A 23,042-nucleotide genomic window follows, 5' to 3' on the forward strand; every position below is an offset into this window, starting at 1 on the left:
AAGTTTTTATAAGAGAAAAAGACATGTTTTAATTTTTGAACTTGACACGAGAATTTACTTTAGCAATTAAATTTAATTTTTATTTATTTACCCCCTTAACAACTTACGTTTCAATTATTTTCCATCCTAAAAAAATAATACTACTCTCACAATGGGAGGTGTATTACACTCCCACCACGTCATTGCCACATCATTGCCACGTCGTTAGCACATCATTGTCATGTCAAAATTACCAACACATCATTTTTTCTTTTTCTTTTATTATTTTTTTCTTTCTCTTTCTTCTTCTTTCTCCTCATCCTCACCCTACTTTTATTTTTATTTTATTTTTTAATTGTATAATGTTTATTTTATTTTTAATTGTATAACTTTTATTTTATTTTTAAATTTATAATATATATATATATATATATATATATATATATATATATATATATATATATGAGCGGGTCCACTTTTTTTGTTTTCACTCTCTTAATTTTATTTTATTTTTGTCACGTCAGCATTTGGGGTGGGAAACAATTGAAACGTAAGTTGTTAAGGGGGGTAAATAAATAAAAGTTAAGTTTAGTTGCTAAAGTGAGTTTTCGTGCCAAGTTCAGGAGTTAAAACATATATTTTCTCTTTTTATAATAATAACATAATGCAATAAGTATAGAGCAGTGATATTTATTATTCAGTGATAAATAATGAATAATATCTTAAAAGACATGTATGTTATTACTAATGTTAAAAAAAATGTATGTTATTACTAAGTAACGTGTAATTTCGTGATCAAATTAATTAAATATTATTACAATTGAAGAATAATTTACTCGGATGATTATTGCAGTATTGTTTAACATTCTAAAAAGAAAGTAAGATAGGTATTGCATTATCAAAAAGACTTTTTCCGATGTATAATTTCGTGATCAAATTAATTAAATATTATTTCAATTGATGAATATTACTGGGATGATTGTTGCAATATCGTTTAACATTCTAAAAAGAAACTAAGATAGGTATTGCATTATTAAAAAAACTTTTTCCAATGTATTAAGTTTCTAATTATGGAGCATCAAAATAGCCAAAATAATTTATTAGTAAAAACATAATTATGATAGGCCAGGCAAGGATAGAAAGAGTATCTTATACCATATCTATGCCCATGTTATATGACACAATATACACATATAATTACCATATGTATGGAACATCCTAATTTATAATACACGGAGTTTGAATTGCATATTTCAAATCGTGTTAAAATAAACTACAGGAACTTATAGTTTTAGAATTTAGTAAGTCTTGAAATGTTGTTTAAAGTTTGATTAGCGGTTTAAGAAATGGCCATTTGCCTATTTCTTCCAAAATAATAATAATAATAATAATAAGGTCACATAAGCTTAAATATATATAAAAAAAAAAATATTACACAACTTATTAAACTCGTGCTCCCATAGCTTTTTATCTTTCCATACATGACTTTCAAGAAATGTTGTTGAATATATTGAAAGATTTTTATAGTTGCATAATATAAAATTATAAATATATTTTGAGCCCGGCACGGGGCTCCCGTATCTAGTTTATGCATAAATAACATAACAATAAGGCTTAATCGATCACACTTCATAATGACACCACATAGGGAGATTAGGGATAAAATTATTTTATATTTTTCATTGGTGAAAGATTGCAAAGATTTTGTTGTACTAGAATGTTTTGTGGTCATTCGCATTGTCCCGAGTTTAGCTTTGAGGATTTTGCAAGTCTGTGTGAGGGTAAAAAATTCATGGGTGCATTGTTATTTAGTGAACTGTGGAAGGAATTAAACAAAGACATATTTGGGAATGAAATGTATTCATACGAATTGTGATCTCCATTACTGTTTCTTGTCCTAATTCAGATGATAGTTTTCCAAATTTCCGCATAATTTGTTCGTATGATCCTGTTTGTTTCCTTTCACAACTCGCAGTAGTTTTTATTTCAACGTGAGCATTGGCGAAAGCATAACCACCAGGAACGTGCGTAGGGATTTTTCCAGTCACCATACTTTTGGAAATTGAGGAGTTTATGTGATCCGACATGTTTTATTCATATGGGGTTTTCCGATGAAGATGTCTTCTGCAGCTTTGATCGAGGTACAGTATCACTCAATTCACGGCCCTTTGTTTCAAATGGGAAAAGAATTACGCATACACCTGATAGCAGCAGAACGCTCACAAATAGAATAATGGCTAGAGATTGATGGCATCCATGCATCAGACCTACTGCCACGAGGGGACATATCATTCCTCCAATTCTTCCCACCGAGCTCGCAATACCAACACCAGTGGTCCTCACGGACGTAGGATATATCTGGAATGAAGCCCAAAACAATGCATCGAGATCAAATGTTATGGCCAATTAAATGCCTTCAGTAGCATAAACACTCTTGGTTACTATATATAGCTGAATATGATTCAACAAGCATAAAAAACGTAAAAAAGTTGGCTCTACCACGTATTTCTCTGTTGAATATTTTCTTCAGAGGTGAAAACTTTTGACTATCTCTTGAAAGATCTACTAGCTTACCTCTGGAGCATAAATATAGACAATTGTGAAGGTTGCTGAAATACACGTGCGAGCTCCAAATAGAAGGCTTGTCGTTAATCCTTGAGGTTGATTATACACAAGAGGGATGAGGAACATGCAACAAAGGAAGAACATAATAGACATCGAGAGCTTACGACCGAGCTTGTCAATTGTTACCGCAGAAATAATAAGACCTGGGAATTCTTCAAGTAAATGAAAGCAACGAGATCGTCAGCTCTCTAAAGAGGCCAAGTGACAAGAAATCGAAACTTCCTCTACTTAAGTACATTTAGAAGTAAGAGACAAATACCTGCAAAGCTAGTTATGAAGACATCTCTGTAGCTAACATCATGGGACTTTTTGAGTTGCAATTCAGCTGGTATGCATTTATTTTGTCCACCGCTTAACTTTGTGGTCAGCAAAACAAGGCCATAGTACGAAAATGCATTTCCAAAGAAGACCAACCATAAAAGAATGGTTGACTTGGCTAACTCTGGTGAAAGGAGAGTAACTAGTGGTGAGGTTCCCCTTGGACTAGATTCCACTTGTTCAAGTGTCACTTCTCCACTAGCACTTGGAGATAGCAACTCTTTATCTTCTGATAGAGACAAATTTTCATCTAGCTCAATTTCGTTATCAGAGACAAGAATACCACGAGGAAGCTTTCTACCATTCATTCTCGCAATTTTCTCCAAAACAACAAGTGCCTCTGTTTTTCTTCCTTTCATGCATAAGTACCGAGGTGACTCAAGTGTTACCCCATAAAACAAAAGAAGAAGTGAAGAGGGGAGAGCTGAAAAACCAAGTAGCCACCTCCAACCCAACCTTGGCATGACAGCCTACGAGCAGCATAAAACATATGAGTTGCCAAATATCTCCCTTCAAACATTAGTCATATCAAAGCTAACCAAAAAATACATGCTTCATGTGGTTCTTGAATATTATTCAGGGCATACAAAGCATCATTCTGGAAACCTGAGTTGGATTAGACAGCCAAAAACACTTAAAAATAATATGAAAAGCTGGCCACTCCCAAAGATTTTGAGATTTTACTTGGCCTCCCCTCTAAAGATTTAGTATTCTACTAAATACACCTTAAAACAATGAACCATCATCCAAGAGGAAAGTCACGTGAAAGATTATCACTCCCATTTAATTGATCAATGCCCAAGAGATTCAGCCTACTATTGTGTTTGACAGACACGAAAAGCCCTGTGCCCAAGAATTTAAGCCTACTATTATGTTTGACAAACAAGAAGGCACTTATTCACAGTGTATACTGTATAGAGAAGAGTATACACCAAAAAGCAAGAGAACTTGCTTACTTCTACGTTAGGAGGATAAAAAAAATGGCAATTAATTTCATGGCCATAATACAGAAGAAGACTCCGTTCTTTAAATCCAAAGCAGAATGCCCTTACCCAAGCAAGTGAAGCCTCGAGAACTGTACCAACAGTCCAGAAACCTGAAAATACTACCATCCAAGTGCCTCGATGAAGAGCAGGAATAAACTCCAAAAACCAAGCAGCGAGAACAGGCCCACCTCCTAAACCAATGCCAACTAAACAGCGGAGGATAATCAGCAAAAGGAAATTTGAGGAAAAAGCACTTAGAAAGCCAGCTGTTGCAGTAAATACTGCTGTCATAAGAAACCCTCTCCTGAATGACAAACCATAGGAAAAGCAAAAGGAGAAAGCCCAGAATTAATTTCGATATAGAAAGAGAAACATTTAGTACGCGTAAGCAAAATCATATAAGCACCGAAAATTCATTTGAGAATAAAGTAAAGGGAATGGCATAAATACACCTAAATCTCAAATCACAATGAACTTCCCAACATGCATTCCACGAATTTGTTGGACAGTCATCTATCTCTGGCCCAAAATACTGTATATTTTGGAAAAGCAAACTTCAACTCCCTCACTCCACACGACCTGTGACTCCAAAACTTATCCTACTTCCAACTCCTACCCTGAACGTGATTTGATTACTAAAATCTTTCTTGCAAGACTTTTTCTTTCTTTCCTTCTTTTAGTTCTTTTCTTCCTTTCCTCTTTCCTTACCCATCATCTTCCCCACCAGAATATAAGTCCGGCAATAGCAAAATGGTCCATTTGTCTCTCTGCACCTTTCACTTCTTTCTCACTCCTATGCAACATATCAAAATGTAAAACAGGCGAAACGACCGAGGTGAAGTTGATTTTTCGCTGAAAGCAAATCATCTGCAATGGCATTGAAACTCAATATGGTGGCCTTAAAATCCCATAAAAATGCAACCTTTTCCTGCCTCTTCACTCAGATCTCATAGAGCTTTCATGGCTTCAACACATCATCGATCTTTTTTTTTTTTTTTTGAAACTGGTAAATTTGTATTCCTCAGCATTAAGGATATGCTGGAGACCTTCAAAAGTGTTAGTCTAAAAACAGATACTTACAGGGATTTTAATAAGTCTACAAAATGATCTATATCCTCTAATCCTACTATATCCTCTAATCCTATTTCTTTACACCAAAAGTAGAAAGATACTATACAATTCCATTTTGGATCTATCTTTAAAACACCTCCCATTCCTTTCTTTCCAGATGGTCCACCAGATACAATGTGGGATCATCCTCCACCACTTCTTTTGACTCTTGCTGCCTCCTCTTCTCATCCAACAACTTAGTAGATCTGTAGTGTGCTCTGGCATAGTCCATGTTGTCTCTGTCAGGTTGAAAAACAGGGACCATAGTTCTGCTGTAAATTTGCAGTGAAGAAAGAGGTCGTTGTTGGTTTCATCAGTTTCATTGCATAGAAAACATCTGGAGACTATGATGTTTCCTTTCTTCATCAACACTTCATGAGTCAAACAAGCCCTCTTTGCCACCAACCAAGTGAAACATTTCACCTTGGCTGGTGCTGGACACTTCCAAATTTTTATCCAAAATCTTTGGTGCTCCTCATTCTGCCCTAAGTCCTCCTTTCTGTAAGCTCTCTTTACTGAGAATTGTCCATCACTATTATGTCTCCATCTCAGAGTATCTGCATCAGTGTTGGTACCTTGGAAGTTACCAATCCTGCTCAACAGATCAGCCACCCTATCTATCTCCCAATCATTCAAAAATCTTCTGAAAGTTAAATCCCATCCCTGTACACTCCATATTTCATTTATAGTCACCTCTGGGTTATTGCATAAAATGAACAAGTCTGGATAAGTATCCATAAGTGGAACTTGCTCCTTCCAAGCATCCTTCCAGAACCTTGTTTTTTTCCATTCATCTTCAAGTTTCTTTCCAGCTTTGGCCAAAGTGTTCTTATAGTCTTCCAAACTCCAACTCCATAAGTGCCATTGCATATATTTGTACACCAGTGATTGAGTTCACCAAACTTGCATTTGATAACCTCCTTTCACAATGCATTTTCCTCAGTGTTGTATCTCCATAGCCATTTATCAATAAGCTGTTATTTTGAGACCTCAAGTTTCTTATACCCAGCCCACCCCTTACTTTCCCCTGCATTGCAACCTGCCATTTCACTAATTTGTAACTTTTGCCCTCTTTATTCCCTTGCCACAAAAATTCCCTTCTGAGCCTGTCTAATTTTTTCTGGATGTTTGTTGGTAAGGGAAACAGAGACATAACCTAAGTAGGCAAAGAACCCAGAACAGAATTGATCAGGGTAACCCATCCTCCCAAAGACAATCAACACATCATCGATCTTCTGAGAGCGTACTTTGTTCTTTCTTTAAATTTAAAGCAAATGGGTATATCTCAATATAGTTTCTTTCCCTTTATTTTGATCAGAAGAAGTGGGTCAGTTTCGTTTTGTTTTATTTATGTTTAGTGTTTATGACTTGATTTTATATCATGACTTGATCCAGTATAATATTTGAGATATTGACACTGAGCTTAATTATATATCTTAACAGTTCAATTTTGTGAACGTTTAGTTGTTTCAGCAAAATTTACATACATGACACTTAAATTTTTGGACCACTGGCTTGTCAGTTTATTATAATTCTTTTTTTCTTTTATTTTGATATATTTTGATCTATGCTCTGTATCACGAGACACTGCCTGTATAGCTTGTAATGCTGAATTCTTAGCTACATTGGTGCCTCTCATATGAACATGGGAAGGGGGCTTGAACCCTCTTGGTCTGTAATGTTTCCGATTTCGTATGTAATTGCCTTACAAAATAACAATGATATTAGCTAAAAACTTGTTTTGAACCCCCTTGAACTGAGAACGATGTATGGCGCGGAGATTAAGGGGGTTCAAATTTCGTGGTAGGTCGCGTGTTTGTTTCCTTCTATCCTCACTTTTACATTTTTCCAGAGTCAATTTCATGGTGTTCCACTGCCTTGGCTTCTATTTTTCTTTTTTCTTTTTGTTGTTTTAACAAATTAAATGTTTCATTTGCTTTTACAACTATTTATTACTCCATTCAGCAAAAAGGACAACTCCAATTGCATCATTTCACTCAATCTCACGCCCTTTCTTTCTTTGATATTTTGTTCCTCATCTTTTCCTTTTAAATTACTAGTGATCTCTTCCTTTCTTTTCTATATCTTTCTGCTTCTTCTTTTAATAACATAAAAAATGGTTTCACCCGGATTCGCGCGATGTATGGGCCATTCAAGGGAAGCGCTCCCTACCAAGGATTTTTCCATACCCAAGACTCAAACCTAAGACGTTTGGTTAAGGGAGGAGCAGTCTCATCCACTGCACCACATCTTTTTGTGGTTTTAATAAAAATTACCACTATCTTCCTTTACTTTTTATTTCATTCTTGTTTCTTTTACTTACTATTACTAAAATTATTATTGTATATGTATATGTGGATAATACATATACATATCTAATGCCTTGATATGTTTTGGTTAAAAAGATTTGTGTCTAACATTCTTCGGAACAAGTATTGCTTTTAACTTTTTATACTGATAATTTTGAATTTTTTTATTTTTAGTTATTTTTGCAGTCATCGTTAGTTCATTTTTTATTATTTATTTAAAGATTTATTCCCTTTGCTTACTTTAATGCTTTTTTTCATAGTACTTATAATTTTTTTAAAAGTTAGTCTAGAAAAACATATTATTACTATTAGTTTATTTTAAATGTAAGTTTGATTTACATATGGACATGATACACTTTGTTAAAATATATATATATATTGTTCATCTCTTCAAATGTTGAACCCCCTTACCAAAAATCCTAGATCCGCCACTGCATATGAAGAAAAATGTTCTTATCATTGAAATAATTCTGGTAACCAATTACTGGGAAATTATTGTGTTGGAGTCCCACATAATTTTTGGGATGAGTTCTAAGTCTCCTTACATGGTCTTGGGCAATCCTCTCCTCATGAGCTAGCTGTTGGTGTGGATTTAGGTCCAAGATCCATTTCTTTAACATAGTATCAGAGCCAGACCAATCCTCATCGGGGGGATTGGAGTCCCACATCGTTTGTGGGATGGGTTCTAAGTCTCCTTATATGGTCTTGGGAAATCCTCTCCTCATGAGCTAGCTTTTGAGGTTGAATTAGGTCAAAGATCCATTTTTTTAATAGATTGTATTAGGAAAAATACTCTCCGATGTACCAAACACATTGCATTCAATAGTGGGTTTTTGTTGGCGATGGTGAGATTGGTGGTGGAAACGTGGCGGATGTTTCAAATGGTGATGAAGATGATGTTGAATCATCTTGTGGTTCAATGGTGGCCTCGCCGGCTAACTCACTTTTCAAAACCTGACATGGGAATAGAGTTAAGTTTTTTTAAACGAAAAAAGTTGGTGAGAAAAGTCAAGTGCAAAAAATTGTGACGAAGATGATGTTGAATAATTTGTTTATTGTTTGGTTGTTTCAAATCTTGTGTACCGATGAACTTTTGATAATGAAAAAAAAAAATACATGGCAAGCAAGGATTGATGTGTGATAAGCATCCTTTTTCTTAAAACTAGGACCCCCGCTTAAAGTATGTAATTGAAAAAACAGCTTAAGTAATAATCTTTAATAAAAAATGGGCAAAAAACACTCAGATACAAGTAGAAACCAAAAAGTAGAAAACCTTACAAAAGATATGGTTCTCTACGACCATCACCCAACTTTCTAATACATATAGGAACCTCATGGGTGCAAAAAAAAAAAACATTAAAAAAAAAAAAAAAATCTAATCCTCAATTGTAACATCTCTCTTATACGGACTCAGTTATAACTTATAAGAAACACGGTAATTGCGATATTACTTTAGAGACACGGAGATGGATTCACTAACCTCCTTCCACACTTATCTGAAATGCTACCCCATAAGTAGGATCCGATCAACATGCCGGCAAAAACCACACTAGTCAGTAAGCTCTCTTCATGAGTAGAAAGAAGCCAGGCTGATTGCACAGCTGGCCCAACAAAAGAGAGAAGCATCATTTCCATAGCTTCAGAAATCCAACCCATCCCGGCGTAGATAAGCACAAGGACTTGGAAATTCCCAAAGCCAAGGGCAACAAGTGCTTCATCCACTGTATATGTTCTATTCTCATCATTGCCAAGGGCAACAAGTGCTGCATCCACTGTATGTGTTCTATTCTCATCATTCATCTACAAAAGGAGAAAAATTATTGCGGCTAAGAATGTAACAATGATTTATTAGTGCATCTGGTGCAGGGTGAGCAGTCAACAAGAGAGAGAGGCACCATAGAACAATAGATAGACTAAAATACAACAAATTATGAAAATTCAAACAGCTAAGGAAAAATTCTGGAAAACTTGCTTCACCAATTTCATCAAAGTATTATCCAACTTATCATAGTGGTAACTCCAATAGAAATGAGGATGAGATATGAAGATCAATAGATTAGTTAACTTAAAATGTAGAAGCACTTTTAGTTATCCAGGCGCAACTCTCCACTACATTGGTTGGATAGCCTGGGTTGTGAAAATAAAGCATACAAGCAAAAAAATAGGAACAAAGAAAATAACCTATTAAAGCACGTTTGTTGACTTCCCCAAGACCTATTCATTTAATGCAGATTCTCTTATTGAACAAAAATCAAAGGGTGTTCAAGTAATTACAAATATACTCTTTTTTTTTTGAGAAGGTAACACTAATTACCAATATACTTATGGCATTATGAAAGAAAGTTCAGGCTAGATTTTTTTATGCGAAATACATAGACGGCTCCCTGAAGTTGGCCACTATTTGCACTTAGCCACCTCAGTCAACAGAAGCTTGTATCCATTAAGGCATTAATCCTCCAACTTCACTTAGTCTGTCTCTATTAAACACAAAAAGCTCACATGGCAAAAAAAGTATTTCTCACTTCTTCTTTTTTTATCAGAATTTTTTTAATAAACCACCGTAGATGCCACCGCTGCCACTCTTGAAACCCCATGATTTTTCACTCAAATTCTTAACAATTTTCCGTGATAATTGAGGCTGCAAGAACTCAAGAAACCCCAAAAACAACTCTCAGAACCTCAAAATCGAACTCTCTTCTTCTCCTTCACTTTCTCGTGAATGCTCATTCTTGTTGTGAAATTAAGCGGAGGGCACATGGACGAAGCAGAATTGTTACTTGATTTGGGCGTTGAAAGAATCAATGGGCCGAAAGAAATGGGGCTTCCCATAAACTGAAGGGACTTAGCACCACTGTCTTTGGTTTTGTTTCGATGATGGAGGTGGATGATGGTTTTTACACAGGAATTTGGAGTAGAAACTAGTGGTTGATCTCATGGTGTTTCGAGCTATGAAAATACCTAAAATCTGGTCTTTTTACGGTTTCTTGTTTGTTGGAGAAGTGGTTGAAAGAAGATATGTAAGATGATGGGTGAAGAACAAGAATAGGGAAATGGGCGAGGGCGTACTTGCCGGCAACAGGGAAGGCGCTTTCTTTTTGAAAACATATTTTTCTTTCTTTTCTTTATTGTTGAAAAGTGTTTTTTCATTAACTGAAGTCAAAAGTCATGTGGCTTTTTTTTTTCATTTGTTAATTTTTGTCATGTTAACGGGTGTGAATACATGCATTGTAATTTTTTTACTGATTGGTTTTGTGTTTAATGGGCACATATTGACTGAGATTTGAGCATCTATAGATACTAGACTTAGTTGAAGTGGCTAAATGAAAATAGTGGCCAACTTTAGGGAGCCGCCCTATGTATTATTGTTAAAATTCAAGCTAGATTTTTAACCTTAAAATATATTATATGAGTGACTAACAAGCACAAAACAACAAATTTGAAAGAAATTCTACATTATTAATACCTTTTATTCAATTGGCCTATCATCAACGCTAAGGATAATATATAAGAAATTCAACAAAGGATCTAGGAGGAGGAAGATTGCATTTGTTAGTTGATGATTCATGTGTCGACGGTTGGAAGAAGTCGTCGACTGCCAGATTCTCTATTCCGGTAAACGGGAGTCCATGTTGTTTATCACTCATGTTATTTATCTTGGAATGGAAGCTATGCGTAAAATATGGACAAGGTCGTTGCATGAGGACTTTTGAGGGGCTTCTCTGCCTCATTCAGAGGGCAATATTTCACCCATTTTTTATTTGTTGAGGATACCTTGATTTTATGTGATGTAGATGCTTCTCAGTTTTCATACTTGAGACAGATTCTCATTTGGTTTCAGTTAGTTTCAGGTCTGAAGAAACTTCAGGAAATGTGAGATTATACTAGTGGATGAAGTGGGCAACATTGAAGAGCTAGCGCAGGTGTTGAATTGTAAAGTAGGTGCCCCACCTGCTTCATACATTGGTTGTTGTTGCATGCTTTCAAGAACGATCTTGCGGTGTGGAACCCAGTTATTCATCAAGTCTAGAAACGACTAGCAGATTCGGCAGAAGAGATACATGTCGAAAGGAGAGAATGTTCTAGAAAGTAGAAAGGATTAGCAAATTCGCAGAAGACAAACCTGTCAAAAGGAGGGAATGAAGTGTTGATTAAAAGCACTTTGTCTAGCATTCTCACATATTTCATGTCACTATTGCAGGCACGCCCACAGTAAACATATGATGAGCCCAAACAAGAAATCCAAGAACACCTATATTGATCATGGCATAAACCATGCCTAGATACCCGAAAACTGGTTTCCCTTTACTCCATAGGGCCTTCTCATCAGTTGTAGGGTTTGGTGGCCCAAAATTGACTTGGCTTCGCCAAAAGGTCTCATCTCTAAAACCCCGGCTCGCAAGACGTCCTCTGGCCAACATGAATGAAAAGTTGGAAAGACTTCAATAAAATTTCTTATGGGATGCGGGGAATGGTATAAAAAAAATCATTTAGTGAATTAGAATGGTCACAGCCCTGAAGAAATGGGACGGACATGGAGTAAAAGATTTTAAAGTGTTCAAAAACGCTCTACTAAGAAAATGAATCTAAAGATTTGGGATAGAGGTGAATCTTGTACGTCGGGAGTAATAATGGAGAAATATTGAACACGGAAAGGGGTTGGAGGATTAAAAATATCATAGCTCCGTTTGGAAGCCGCCTTTGGAAAGGTATTATAAAGGAGTGGGAAGAATTCAATGGTCATAATTTCTTTAGGGTAGAGGATGGATGGATGCAAGATCAGTTCTTGGGGGCATAGGTGGTGTAGAGAGAAGGAAATAAACTTTTTCTTTCCTAACATATACAAAATCTTGTGCCAAAAAAATTAACTATACGACAGATTCGTGGGATACATGCGGGGATTCGGAATTGGATGAATTTCAAAGTCTGGTTGATCTATAGTATAGGTAATGCACCGTATGACACTTCTGACTTGTGGAGATGGCCTAAAAGTATGGACGGTGCTAGTTCACAATCTTATTACCAGAGCTTGTTAGTGAGAAAGGAGTTAAGAGTTTCCATATCGGTCTATATAGATTACCGATGCCTAGAAAGGTGTGTTCTTCGCATTCTGGCAGCATGGCGAGTGATCCTGACAACAGAGAATTTGAGGAAAAAGAGGATCATCTATGTTCATTGGTGCTACATGTAGATGTGGGGGAAATGTTGATCATCTTTGTTGCATTCCTAGGTGACTACGCGATTGTGTTCAGTAGTCCTAAAGTGGTTTGGTCTACTTTAGGTGATACCGAGTATAGTAAAGGAGGCGTCATATAGTTGGGTCTTTAGGAGGAAGACAAGACCAAGGGCTTCGGATGTCATTTCATTAGCTATAATGTGGGTTCTTTGGAGAGAGAAAAACATCGGACATTTGAAGGAGTCGATAGTGATTTTGTTAAGTTGGAAAATAGTCTCTCATTTTTATTTTTATTTTGGGTGTATCCGTAAGGTAGGCCTATGTGTATATGTCGAATGATCTGGCAGATTTAATCACAATCTGCTCTGTGAATGAGCTGGCAGATTTGATTATAATCTGCTCCTGTAAATATGTGATATCATGTATTTTAGGAAAAGATATTAGGAGTTATTCTAGGAAAAGTTATTCTAGGAAAATAGTTAAGAGGAAATCCCTTGATTTAAGGATCTCTTATGAATTAGGGATTGATTAGTTTTTTCTGATCTTTTTGTTCTAGTATAAATACTGTACAGTTCTGTGAATAAAGTAAGCTTTGCATTCTCAGAAAACTTTCATGGTATCAGAGCGGGAGTTTTATCCCTAATACCATATGGGCAAAACAGATTCTTCTAGAACATCAACAAAAGACAAAAGTTCTTCTCCGACAGAAAATCTGATGGCACAAGGAGGCGATGCTTCTCACATGCCCTTCCAGTTAACTTCTCATCGATTAAACGAGAAGAACTATCTGGAATGGGCACAGTCCGTAAAGTGGAAAGTTGGGACATCTGACTGGAGAGACGAAAAAGCCAGAAGTCGGAGACCCAAAGCTGAAAACTTGGAGATCAGAGAACTCACTCGTAATTGCTTGGCTAATAAATTCCATGGAAGCAGTCATAGGTAAACCTTATCTTTTTCTACCCACTGCTAAGGATGTGTGGGAAGTCGTTAGGGAGACATATTCTGATGGAGAAAATGCCTCTCAAATTTTTGAGTTAAAAATTAAACTATGGCAAGCTAAACAGGGTGAGAGGGAAGTCACTGCTTATTATAATGAAATGGTGTCTCTGTGGAAGACAAGATGCGGGAAGCGAGACTGAGATGGTTTGGACATGTGAAGAGGAGAGACACAGATGCCCCAGTGCGGAGGTGTGAGAGGTTGGCCATGGATGGTTTCAGAAGAGGTAGGGGTAGGCCGAAGAAGTATTGGGGAGAGGTGATTAGACAGGACATAGCGCAGTTACAGCTTACCGAGGACATGACCTTAGATAGGAGGGTATGGAGGACGCAGATTAGGGTAGAAGGCTAGTAGATAGTAGCGTTTATCCTTTCATATTAGTAGTCACATTATCGCGATATAAGTTCTTGTGCTTTGATTTCTGCTACTATCTGTTTTTCTGCACTTTGATTATCTTATTTTATCTGTGATAGCTACTGCCCCTTTGCAAACTGTTACATCATGGCTTAGTTGCTTTAGTTATTTTCATTTCCATATCGCTTTGAATCTCTTGGCCTTATCTGACCTCTTTTTATGCTTTCTATTGAGCCGAGGGTCTTTCGGAAACAGCCGTCCTACCTTGGTAGGAGTCAGGTCTGCGTACACTCTACCCTCCTCGGACCCCACGTTGTGGGATTTCACTGGGTTGTTGTTGTTGTTAGTGGTGGTGGTGTCTCTATGGCAGGAATTAGACCAGTGTTACAATGATGAATGGGAGCGTCCGGTAGATAGTGTGAAAGCAAAAAAGGGAAGAAAATGAGAGAGTTTACCTTTTTTTAGCAGGACGAAACCGGGAGTTTGACGAGGTTAGGTCACGAATCCTAGGAAAGAACCCTTTGCCCTCACTTCGTGAAACCTTTTCTGAAGTTAGAAGAGAGGAAACTAGGAGGAAAGTTATGCTAAAACCTGACTTTAACCTTGAACTAAAACCTGCCATAGACTCTTCAGCTCTTGTAACAGTGAAAAATGAAGATGACAAAAAGAAAAAGCCATGGTGCTATCATTGTAAAAAGCACTGGCACACCCGTGAAACATGTTGGAAGATTCATGGGAAACCACCAAACTGGAAGAAGAAAGGAGTTGATAATCGTGGCTCTCAATATAAACATGGTCAGGCTCTCTAAACTTGTTTTGATCAGGGACAGCAATCTTCTCCAGAAACATCTCCATTCACAAAGGAACAACTGGAAATTCTGCACAAACTCCTTCAATCTCCACAATTTCGTCCTAGTGCGCCAAATCCTTCTAATCCTTCTTGTTCTTTTGCTGAAACAGGTATTGTACCGTCCGCTTTTCTTAGTGCCAAATCCAACCAAATAAATCTTTGGATCATAGATTCAGGAGCTAGTGATCACATGACAGGAAGTTCCCATTTTTTCTCTACTTACACTCCTTGTGCAGGGAATAATAAAATCAAAATAGCTGATGGTTCCTTCTCAGCAATTGCTGGAAAAGGAACTGTTAAACTATCACCATCTCTCGCACTTCATGATATCCTTCATGTTCCAAAACTTTCTTACAACCTGGTTTCTGTCAGTAAATTAACTTGTTCTCTTAATTGTCGTGCTATTTTTTACTCTGATTTGTGTGAATTTCAGGACAAGGTCTCGGGGAAGACGATTGGCAATGCTAGAGAATATGGAGGTCTTTAGTTTCTTGAGAATGGGAACAACTCACTACAACTGAATCCAATTTGTTTGAACTCTACTTCTGTTTTGAATAAAGTCATGCTTTGGCACTATAGGCTTGGACATCATAGTTTTTATTATTTAAGACATTTGTTACCTCAACTATTTAGAAATAAAAATCCGTCTTTGTTCCAATGTGAATTCTGTGAAATGGCTAAGCATCACAGATCTTTTTTTCCCTCTCAAAAGTAGCAAGCTTCAAAGCCTTTTACGATGATTCATAGTGATGTTTGGGGACCATCTAGGATTTCAACAATGTCTGGAAAGCGATGGTTTGGAACTTTTATTGACGATCATACTAGACTCAGTTGGCTTTATTTATTGAAGGACAAAACAGAGGTAAAAAATGTGTTTGAAACTTTCTATGTCATGGTAGAAACACAATTTAATGAAAAAATCAAGATTTTTCGAAGTGATAATGGTCGTGAATTTTTTAATGAACAATTAGGAAGTTTTTTCAGAAAAAATGGGGTAGTACACCAAAGCTCTTATCCAGATACACCTCAACAAAATGGCATCGCAGAAAGGAAGAATAGGCACCTTTTAGAGGTAACGAGGGCTTTAATGTTTACTAGTAAAGCTCCACAGTACCTTTGGGGAGAGGCTCTCTTGACTGTTACTTACCTTATTAATAGGATGTCATCCCGGCCTCTCAAATTTAGAACACCTTTTAATGTATTCAGAGAGAGTTTTCCTAGTTCTAGACTAACTGCAGATCTGCCACTGAAGGTTTTTGGGTGTACAACGTTTGTTCACATTCATCCTCATAATCATAGTAAACTTGAACCGCGAGCGGAATTGTGTTTTTGTAGGATATGCTCCAAGTCAAAAGGGTTATAAGTGTTATGATCCACATGCTAGAAGGATAATTGTCACAATGGATCTAACTTTTTTTGAGTCCCGACTCTATTTTACTACTCATCTTCAGGGGGAGTATCATGTAGGTGAAGATTCGTCTTTTTGGGATATTGAGGAAACTAGACATCAGACAAATAAGGAGCTAGACTTTACAATAAATGCTAATGTGAGGGATATAGGAGAAGATATGAATAAATGTGATCCAAGAGATAATAGGGACCCAAGTGACTTAAATGATAAGAACTCTGATAATGAACCTGTAGAGCCTTCAGATGACAAAATTAAAAATGGAAATAGAGAACAAACAAAAGAAATATAGGTGTATTCGAGAAGGAACCGAACTCAAGGCAAAAAGACCGAAAATTCTCAACACTATCAACAGTCAGTTCCACGGGACCTTACTGGAATTCAAGGTAATCTTCCACCTGATTCTAATTCTAATTCCTTCTCAGATCTGGATCTTCCTATTGCAAAACGCAAATGTGTTAGAAATCCCTCTAAATATCCTATTTCTATGTTTGTGTCCTATAAAAAGTTGTCTCCTAGTTATTCAGCCTTTACTTCACAACTTTCTAGTCTGGAGATTCCAAAAAATGTGCAGGATGCTCTACGAGTTCCCGAGTGGAAGGAGGCTATTTTGGAGGAAATGCGAGCTCTTGAAAAAAATGAGACATGGGAGTTATTGGATCTACCAAACGGAAAAAAACCAGTGGGCTGCAAATGGGTGTTCACCACCAAATTCAAATCAGACGGGTCCTTGGAGAGGTATAAGGCCCGCGTAGTAGCAAAGGGATTTACGCAAACATATGGCATTGACTATGCCGAGACGTTTGCTCCAGTAGCTAAGCTAAACTCAATTAGAGTTCTCTTGACAATCGCGGTAAATCTTGATTGGTCTCTTCAACAGTTGGATGTGAAGAATGCTTTCTTGAATGGGAAATTAGAGGAAGAAGTCTATATGGACACCCCCACCAGGTTTTGAAGAGAAGTACAAGTCAAAGATATGTAGACTTAGAAAATCTCTTTATGGCCTCAAACAGTCTCCACGGGCTTGGTTCGAAAGATTTACTCAATTCGTGAAGAAGCAATGGTACGTGCAAGGACAAGCAGATCACACATTGTTTACTCGACATTCACTATAAGGAAAAACAACAGTTCTTATAGTGTATGTCGATGATATCATCTTCACAGGAGATGATGTGGTTGAAATAAAAAATTTAAAGGAACGTCTTGCCTCAGAATTTGAGATAAAGGACTTAGGCCCGCTGAAGTAATTTCTTGGCATGGAGGTTGCACGATCAAAGAAAGGAATTATAGTCTCACAAAGGAAGTATGTTCTTGATCTGTTAAAAGAAACCGGAATGAGTGGTTGTAGACCAGCTGAAACTCCAACTGACCCACATGTAAAGTTTGCAAAGGAAGAAAAATTGATTGATAGGGGCCAATATCAGAGATTGGTAGGCAAGTTGATTTACTTGTCTCATACTATACCTGATATCGCCTTTGCTGTGAGTCTAGTCAGTCAATTCATACATTCTCCACGAGAAGAACACCGAGAAGCTGTTTATCGAATCCTAAGGTATCTAAAGAGTTCCCCTGGGAAAGGATTGTTCTTCAGAAAGAATGAGCAAAGAAGTGTTGAGGCTTATACGGATGCGGACTGGGCTGGTTCATCTACGGATAGAAGGTCTACATCTGGATATTGCACATTTGTCTGGGAAAATTTAGTGACATGGAGAAGTAAGAAGCAAAACGTGGTGGCTCGAAGTAGCGCTGAGGCTGAGTATCGATCCATGGCACATGGAATTTGTGAAATGTTATGGCTCAAGAGATTATTGCAAGAACTAAGAAGACCTATGAGTCTGCCAATGAAGTTGTATTGTGACAATAAGGCTGCCATAAGCATTGCTCATAATCCAGTTCAACATGACAGAACAAAGCATGTTGAAGTGGACAGATACTTCATTAAAGAGAAGATTGAAGATGGAAGCGTGTGTATCCCTTTTGTACCAACAAAAGAACAAGTTGCAGATATTTTCACAAAAGCTCTTTTCAGAACTACCTTTGAGACCTTTGTCAGCAAGTTAGGCATGTTCGACATGTACATGCCAACTTGAGGGGGAGTGTCGAATGAGCTGGCAGAATTAATCACAATCTGCTCTGTGAATGAGCTGGCAGATTTGATTATAATCTGCTCCTGTAAATATGTGAAATCATGTATTTTAGGAAAAGATATTAGGAGTTATTCTAGGAAAATAGTTAAGAGGAAATCCCTTGATTTAAGGATCTCCTATGAATTAGGGATTGATTAGTTTTTTCTGATCTTTTTGTTCTAGTATAAATATTGTACAGTTCTGTGAATAAAGTAAGCTTTGCATTCTCTGAAAACTTTCAGTATAGATGATTGGTGTTATTTCGTAGAGAACCATATTTTCGTGTAGGTTTTCTACTTTTTTTTATAACCGTGGTGTCCGAGCCAGCTTGCGCGCACCTCGACTAATTCCATGGGATATCTGCCACCTCCCACCAAAAACATATAGGTTCTCTACTTTTTGGAACCTTTCTTTCTCCATTACATTATTATCTTCCTTTCACCCTATCAATCCATAGTTTTGATTGTTGGTCAAAAATCCTTTGAGGTGAAGGAAAGAGTCACAATATCTGATTGCTAGTATGAATGGATGGAACATTGTGGGGCCTACTGTCGCATCTGCATTACCAAATCCACCCTCTTATGTGAATTCTAGCTCCAATGAAAAACCAAACTTAAGGAGCTAAACAGGTGACACCAAACTTCCTAAATGGCCGCTGAGCCTGTGCATCTTAAGAAATCCCTATTATGGGGGACCAAAATATCCATTAACGAAGACTTAACTTTATTTGGACAATTGTGTCTCAAAAGGAGTCTGGTGTGCGTGTTTCCCTCACCTACCCTACCTTCTTTAAATTATATTCACACCTAGGCAAGCTTCCAGGAAGTCAAAACCACTTTTTTTATCTCGAAATACTTTTTTGGAGACTTAAGATGTTTGGCCAAAAACAAACAAGAAAAAAAGAAATTTGAGCAGCAACAGAAGCAGCTTTTATGCCATTGAGGAGAAGCTACAAAGAAGCAGAAGCCGAAAATCAATTTCTTCGTGACAAAATACACTTACCAAAAATTTATGTTTACCAAATTATCTCTCATTAATTTAACCTATATATCTCAAATATAATAACAATTCTCTTTTCCTCTCCCGCTTTTAAAATTTTTAACTAAATAAACACTTAATTAAAGTCTTTCATAAGGATTTTCTTTGTTTAAATTATAAAATCTATAAAATGAACTTTAATACTATATTTTTCGTAATTTGGGGCTCAAAAGCACTTTTTGAAAAGATTGGCCAAACACAATTTGTGTCTCAAATACTGAAAAAACACTTCCTAAATGAATTTCTCAAACACAAATTGCTTCTAGTACTTGTCTGAAAAGCTATTTTGATAAAAGTGCTCAAACTAAGCAATTTTTAGAATCTTGGCCAAACAAGCTCTAAGCAGGCTATGCATTACTTTTCACATCCTCACCAACAATTAACAAAGGCATGGTTCTCTTAACATCAATATTTAATATCCAAATGAGTGGGTTCAAGCAGTAGATTTTCTTGTCATGAGGAAGTACCGGTGGTTGTCCCATTCACATTTTTGAGTCTTCTCATTTGATGGTAAAATAAGAGTATTTATAAGCACAACCAAGCCTCATACCTCCCACCACTTTCAACTCATCAGTCAAGGTATACTCATAGCGAATATACTCGCTCCTTACTTCCCAACTTTTCCCATTGCTTAAGTTATTAGTTCTGTAATTTAATGATCATCAGCAGCAGAGGGAGTGGCCACATGTGTAACCTCTTCTTGGATGTTAATCAAGAATCCCTTGCTATTCAAATCACCAGTGACAACATCAATGGCCATATTAGAAATGCAATTCCATCACATTTACACTAGCGGCAATAGTTTTGCAACCTTCTATGAAGATTGCAAAGCAAGCACAATTGCACACGTAGTGCCATCTCCAACAGTTGAAATATTAACATTAGCAACATGTGTCACAAGATCATCCCTATGCATTTGATTGCCTTTGAAACAAAATAATGACTCAAGTATACAATTATTGTCAATCTCAACAAATGACCTAGCAAGAACAGAACCATGAGAGCCAAATAATACCAACGTAGTTATAACACGAACAACACCTTCTTCATACATTTCTCGACAAAAGTTCAGGGAAGCCTTAACTTTAAAGTTTCTATTGCTAAAAGAGTGGGCAACAGTTTTTGCTACTTGGATCAGCACGGGAAGGAAACCTCTTTCAAACTATTAGGGAAGTTTATGATGATCACTCAACGAGTTATCAAGAGCTAAAACCTCATAGAGATGGTAGATTAATGTTCTCTTGTTTGCCAGAACCACTTTTTCACAAAAGAACCCTCAGAAGAAAAGTTAGTACTGATTGGAGGAGAGGTTTTCCATGAGGCAACAGAGGAAGAAGCTTATGTGCCAGGTTTACCGTCTCAAATTCTGCTTCGGAGGTATGCTCAAGCCAGGTGAAATGGACACTGTAAGATTTTACAATTGACAAGAGACCTCTCAGAGTTCTCAAAAATGGTAGCATCTATCAGATAACTCCACCAATGTTGTCTCATTGTACCTGGTGGCATTTCATACCATTTACCCATATATTCAAAAACAAATATATCACATCCAACGAGAAGAAGTTTAGTGAGGAACCAATCGAAGAGTTGGTGAGCAAGGCTTGAGACTACACACATTAGAGTTAGGCTTCTCCATGTTTTCTCACCCTCTACCTTCTTCACATTAGCATTCATAATCATAAGCACTTCAATGTTATAAACCTCTTCATATGGCTTTCCCGGGTCCAAAACACTTACCCTTGCAAAATCACTTGTTTTAGGCTATGTTCATTCATCTCAACTTCTTGTTTGATTCCAGTGTTGACTCCTTTCTCCGCGGCCAAAATTTTCTAAAAGCAATGGATGTGCCGATTTACATTTTGACTCTCTTAATGTCCTACCAATATGGTGGAATGAAATGGTGCCAGGAAGGATGCTCAGATACAAATTGTAATAATCCTAACCTCAAGGATCATTACATAGGCAAGAGAGCTTTTCATTGTTTGAACTCAAAGTAGAATTACATTGATTTTCAACTAAATGAGATCTGAAGTACTTTAAACCAAAATAAGTCACAGTTGTAACCCTCACCAATGAACTTGGCAGTGAATTACATAGACTTTAGGAGAAGAAGAGGAAGATTGATAAAGATGAGCTATAGCAAGAAAGAGATAGAGAGGAAGATAAATAGAGAGATAGAGGAGAATTAGGAGGGAGGGTTGAGAAGAAGAACATGAAAATTAGATTGAGAAAATGAGATGTTTGGTTAATTCTTCACTGCCTGGGTTCACATTTTTCCTCTGTTTATATTGCTAACAAAGTGATGTTGCGTCAACTAGTTTCCCACTTTTGATTGTCAACCAACTCACATGCGTCTAACAAATTGAGGTCATTACAAACAACTTTACTACAATAGTTTTCTCCTTAAGCTCTCAATGATGTTGAAGATTGAAGACCTCAAAATGTATATAATTGCATACTTCCCTTTCGGCTGGAGATTATAATTGAGTAACGGATTTCAGGTTCAGTTGTAATCTACTCTTAAATTTGGAATCACAAAGAGTGTTAACAATCTAAGGTATTCTATCCAAGGATGTGCTTGTTTGCAAATAGAACATTAGATAAAACATTTTCAGGTTTAGTATGTTTCTTAGAGAGAGCACCTAATTTTTAATTTCAGTTTAAGTAGTGTTTGGCAAGGTGAAGTGTAAGCCTAAAAGAATACATGATGTTTTGGGGAAATTAGCCACCAAATGGAGAAGTACCGTACTCATCTAACAACTACTGCTTTAACTCTCTCATTAAACTAAAACGTAAGATGAGAGGACAGAGAACAACACATGGATTGAGATCTGGAATACCCAACCCACCTTTTTACAATCCAATTGAAAAAGAAAACTAAAATGACCTTTGCAATCATCAATTATTATGTCCCAATTGAATTATAAGATAGAACACAGAGAAAACGATGTCATGGATGGCAAATGTACCTCCTTGAAGAGAATGAATAGCAGCAGATGTTCGCCCTCGACCTCGAACTACTCTTCTTGTCAACAAACTCCACCTGATTTACAAGTATGACCGGCCGATGCCGAGAATCGACGTGTATAAGGCTAGAACTATAATAATGTATTACAGTATTGGCCAAACAGTCAACTTATCAGCGCGAAGAGCGGTTAGAAATTAAAAAAATTCACGAACCAATTTTTTAAAAAAAAAAAAAATTAGTCGAATAGTAAATATAAAAAAATTGTACGGTCAAAAACCTATATTATATACTATTATATAAGTGTCAAAGTAATGATTTTGTCATCCTTAGTCACATTGTTGTGAAGTTTGCTAACCAAAGTGATTTGTTTTTCCACATATGTCCTTACATTTGCTATTTCTTACTTTGCAGACCAAAGTGTCTTTTCAGTAAATAGAAATGCTTCCAAACCCTTTTTACATAGCCCTCTAGATCAACTTTTTGCAGGTTAAGTAGGACTATACTCTTTTATATGTTTTATTTTTATCCCTACTTTATTCCTTTATTACTTAAAGTTGCCACATTTAATTTGGTAAATATAGTAAACTTTGAGCCTCTTTAAAATGCTTCAAAAGTTATGAATAGTGATGATGTCATATAACATAAACACCAATGCACAAAGATAATAAAAATTACTATTATATATAAGAGCAAATGTGGGGACTTTTGTAGTCCTCACAATAATTTTCCAATTTTTTTAAAACTTTTAAATTAATTACTTTTAGGTCCTAATCTTATTTATTTAAGTCAATTTTTTTATTT

At 36.6% G+C, this 23,042-nt stretch overlaps 1 protein-coding gene across 2 annotated transcripts; it reads right to left on the reverse strand.

Moving 5' to 3' along the window:
• Nucleotides 1–1,822: 1,822 nt before the first annotated feature.
• LOC132633608 (organic cation/carnitine transporter 7) lies at nucleotides 1,823–22,397 on the reverse strand. Of its 2 annotated transcripts, none has more exons than XM_060350142.1 (6): nucleotides 22,243–22,397; nucleotides 8,808–9,127; nucleotides 3,975–4,212; nucleotides 2,864–3,392; nucleotides 2,554–2,747; nucleotides 1,823–2,337 (listed from the first exon to the last, which is right to left on the reverse strand). In XM_060350142.1, exons 2-6 carry the CDS (start codon nucleotides 9,125–9,127, stop codon nucleotides 2,074–2,076), a joined length of 1,545 nt encoding a protein of 514 aa, XP_060206125.1. In that variant the 5' UTR covers nucleotides 22,243–22,397; the 3' UTR covers nucleotides 1,823–2,073. The 2 variants fall into 2 exon arrangements, with proteins under 2 accessions (XP_060206125.1, XP_060206124.1); XM_060350141.1 differs by having other exon boundaries at nucleotides 2,554–2,756.
• Between the last annotated feature and the right edge of the window lie 645 nt (nucleotides 22,398–23,042).

The sequence above is a fragment of the Lycium barbarum genome, chromosome 3 (genome assembly GCF_019175385.1).
Source record: "Lycium barbarum isolate Lr01 chromosome 3, ASM1917538v2, whole genome shotgun sequence".
NCBI classification, from domain to species: domain Eukaryota; kingdom Viridiplantae; phylum Streptophyta; class Magnoliopsida; order Solanales; family Solanaceae; genus Lycium; species Lycium barbarum.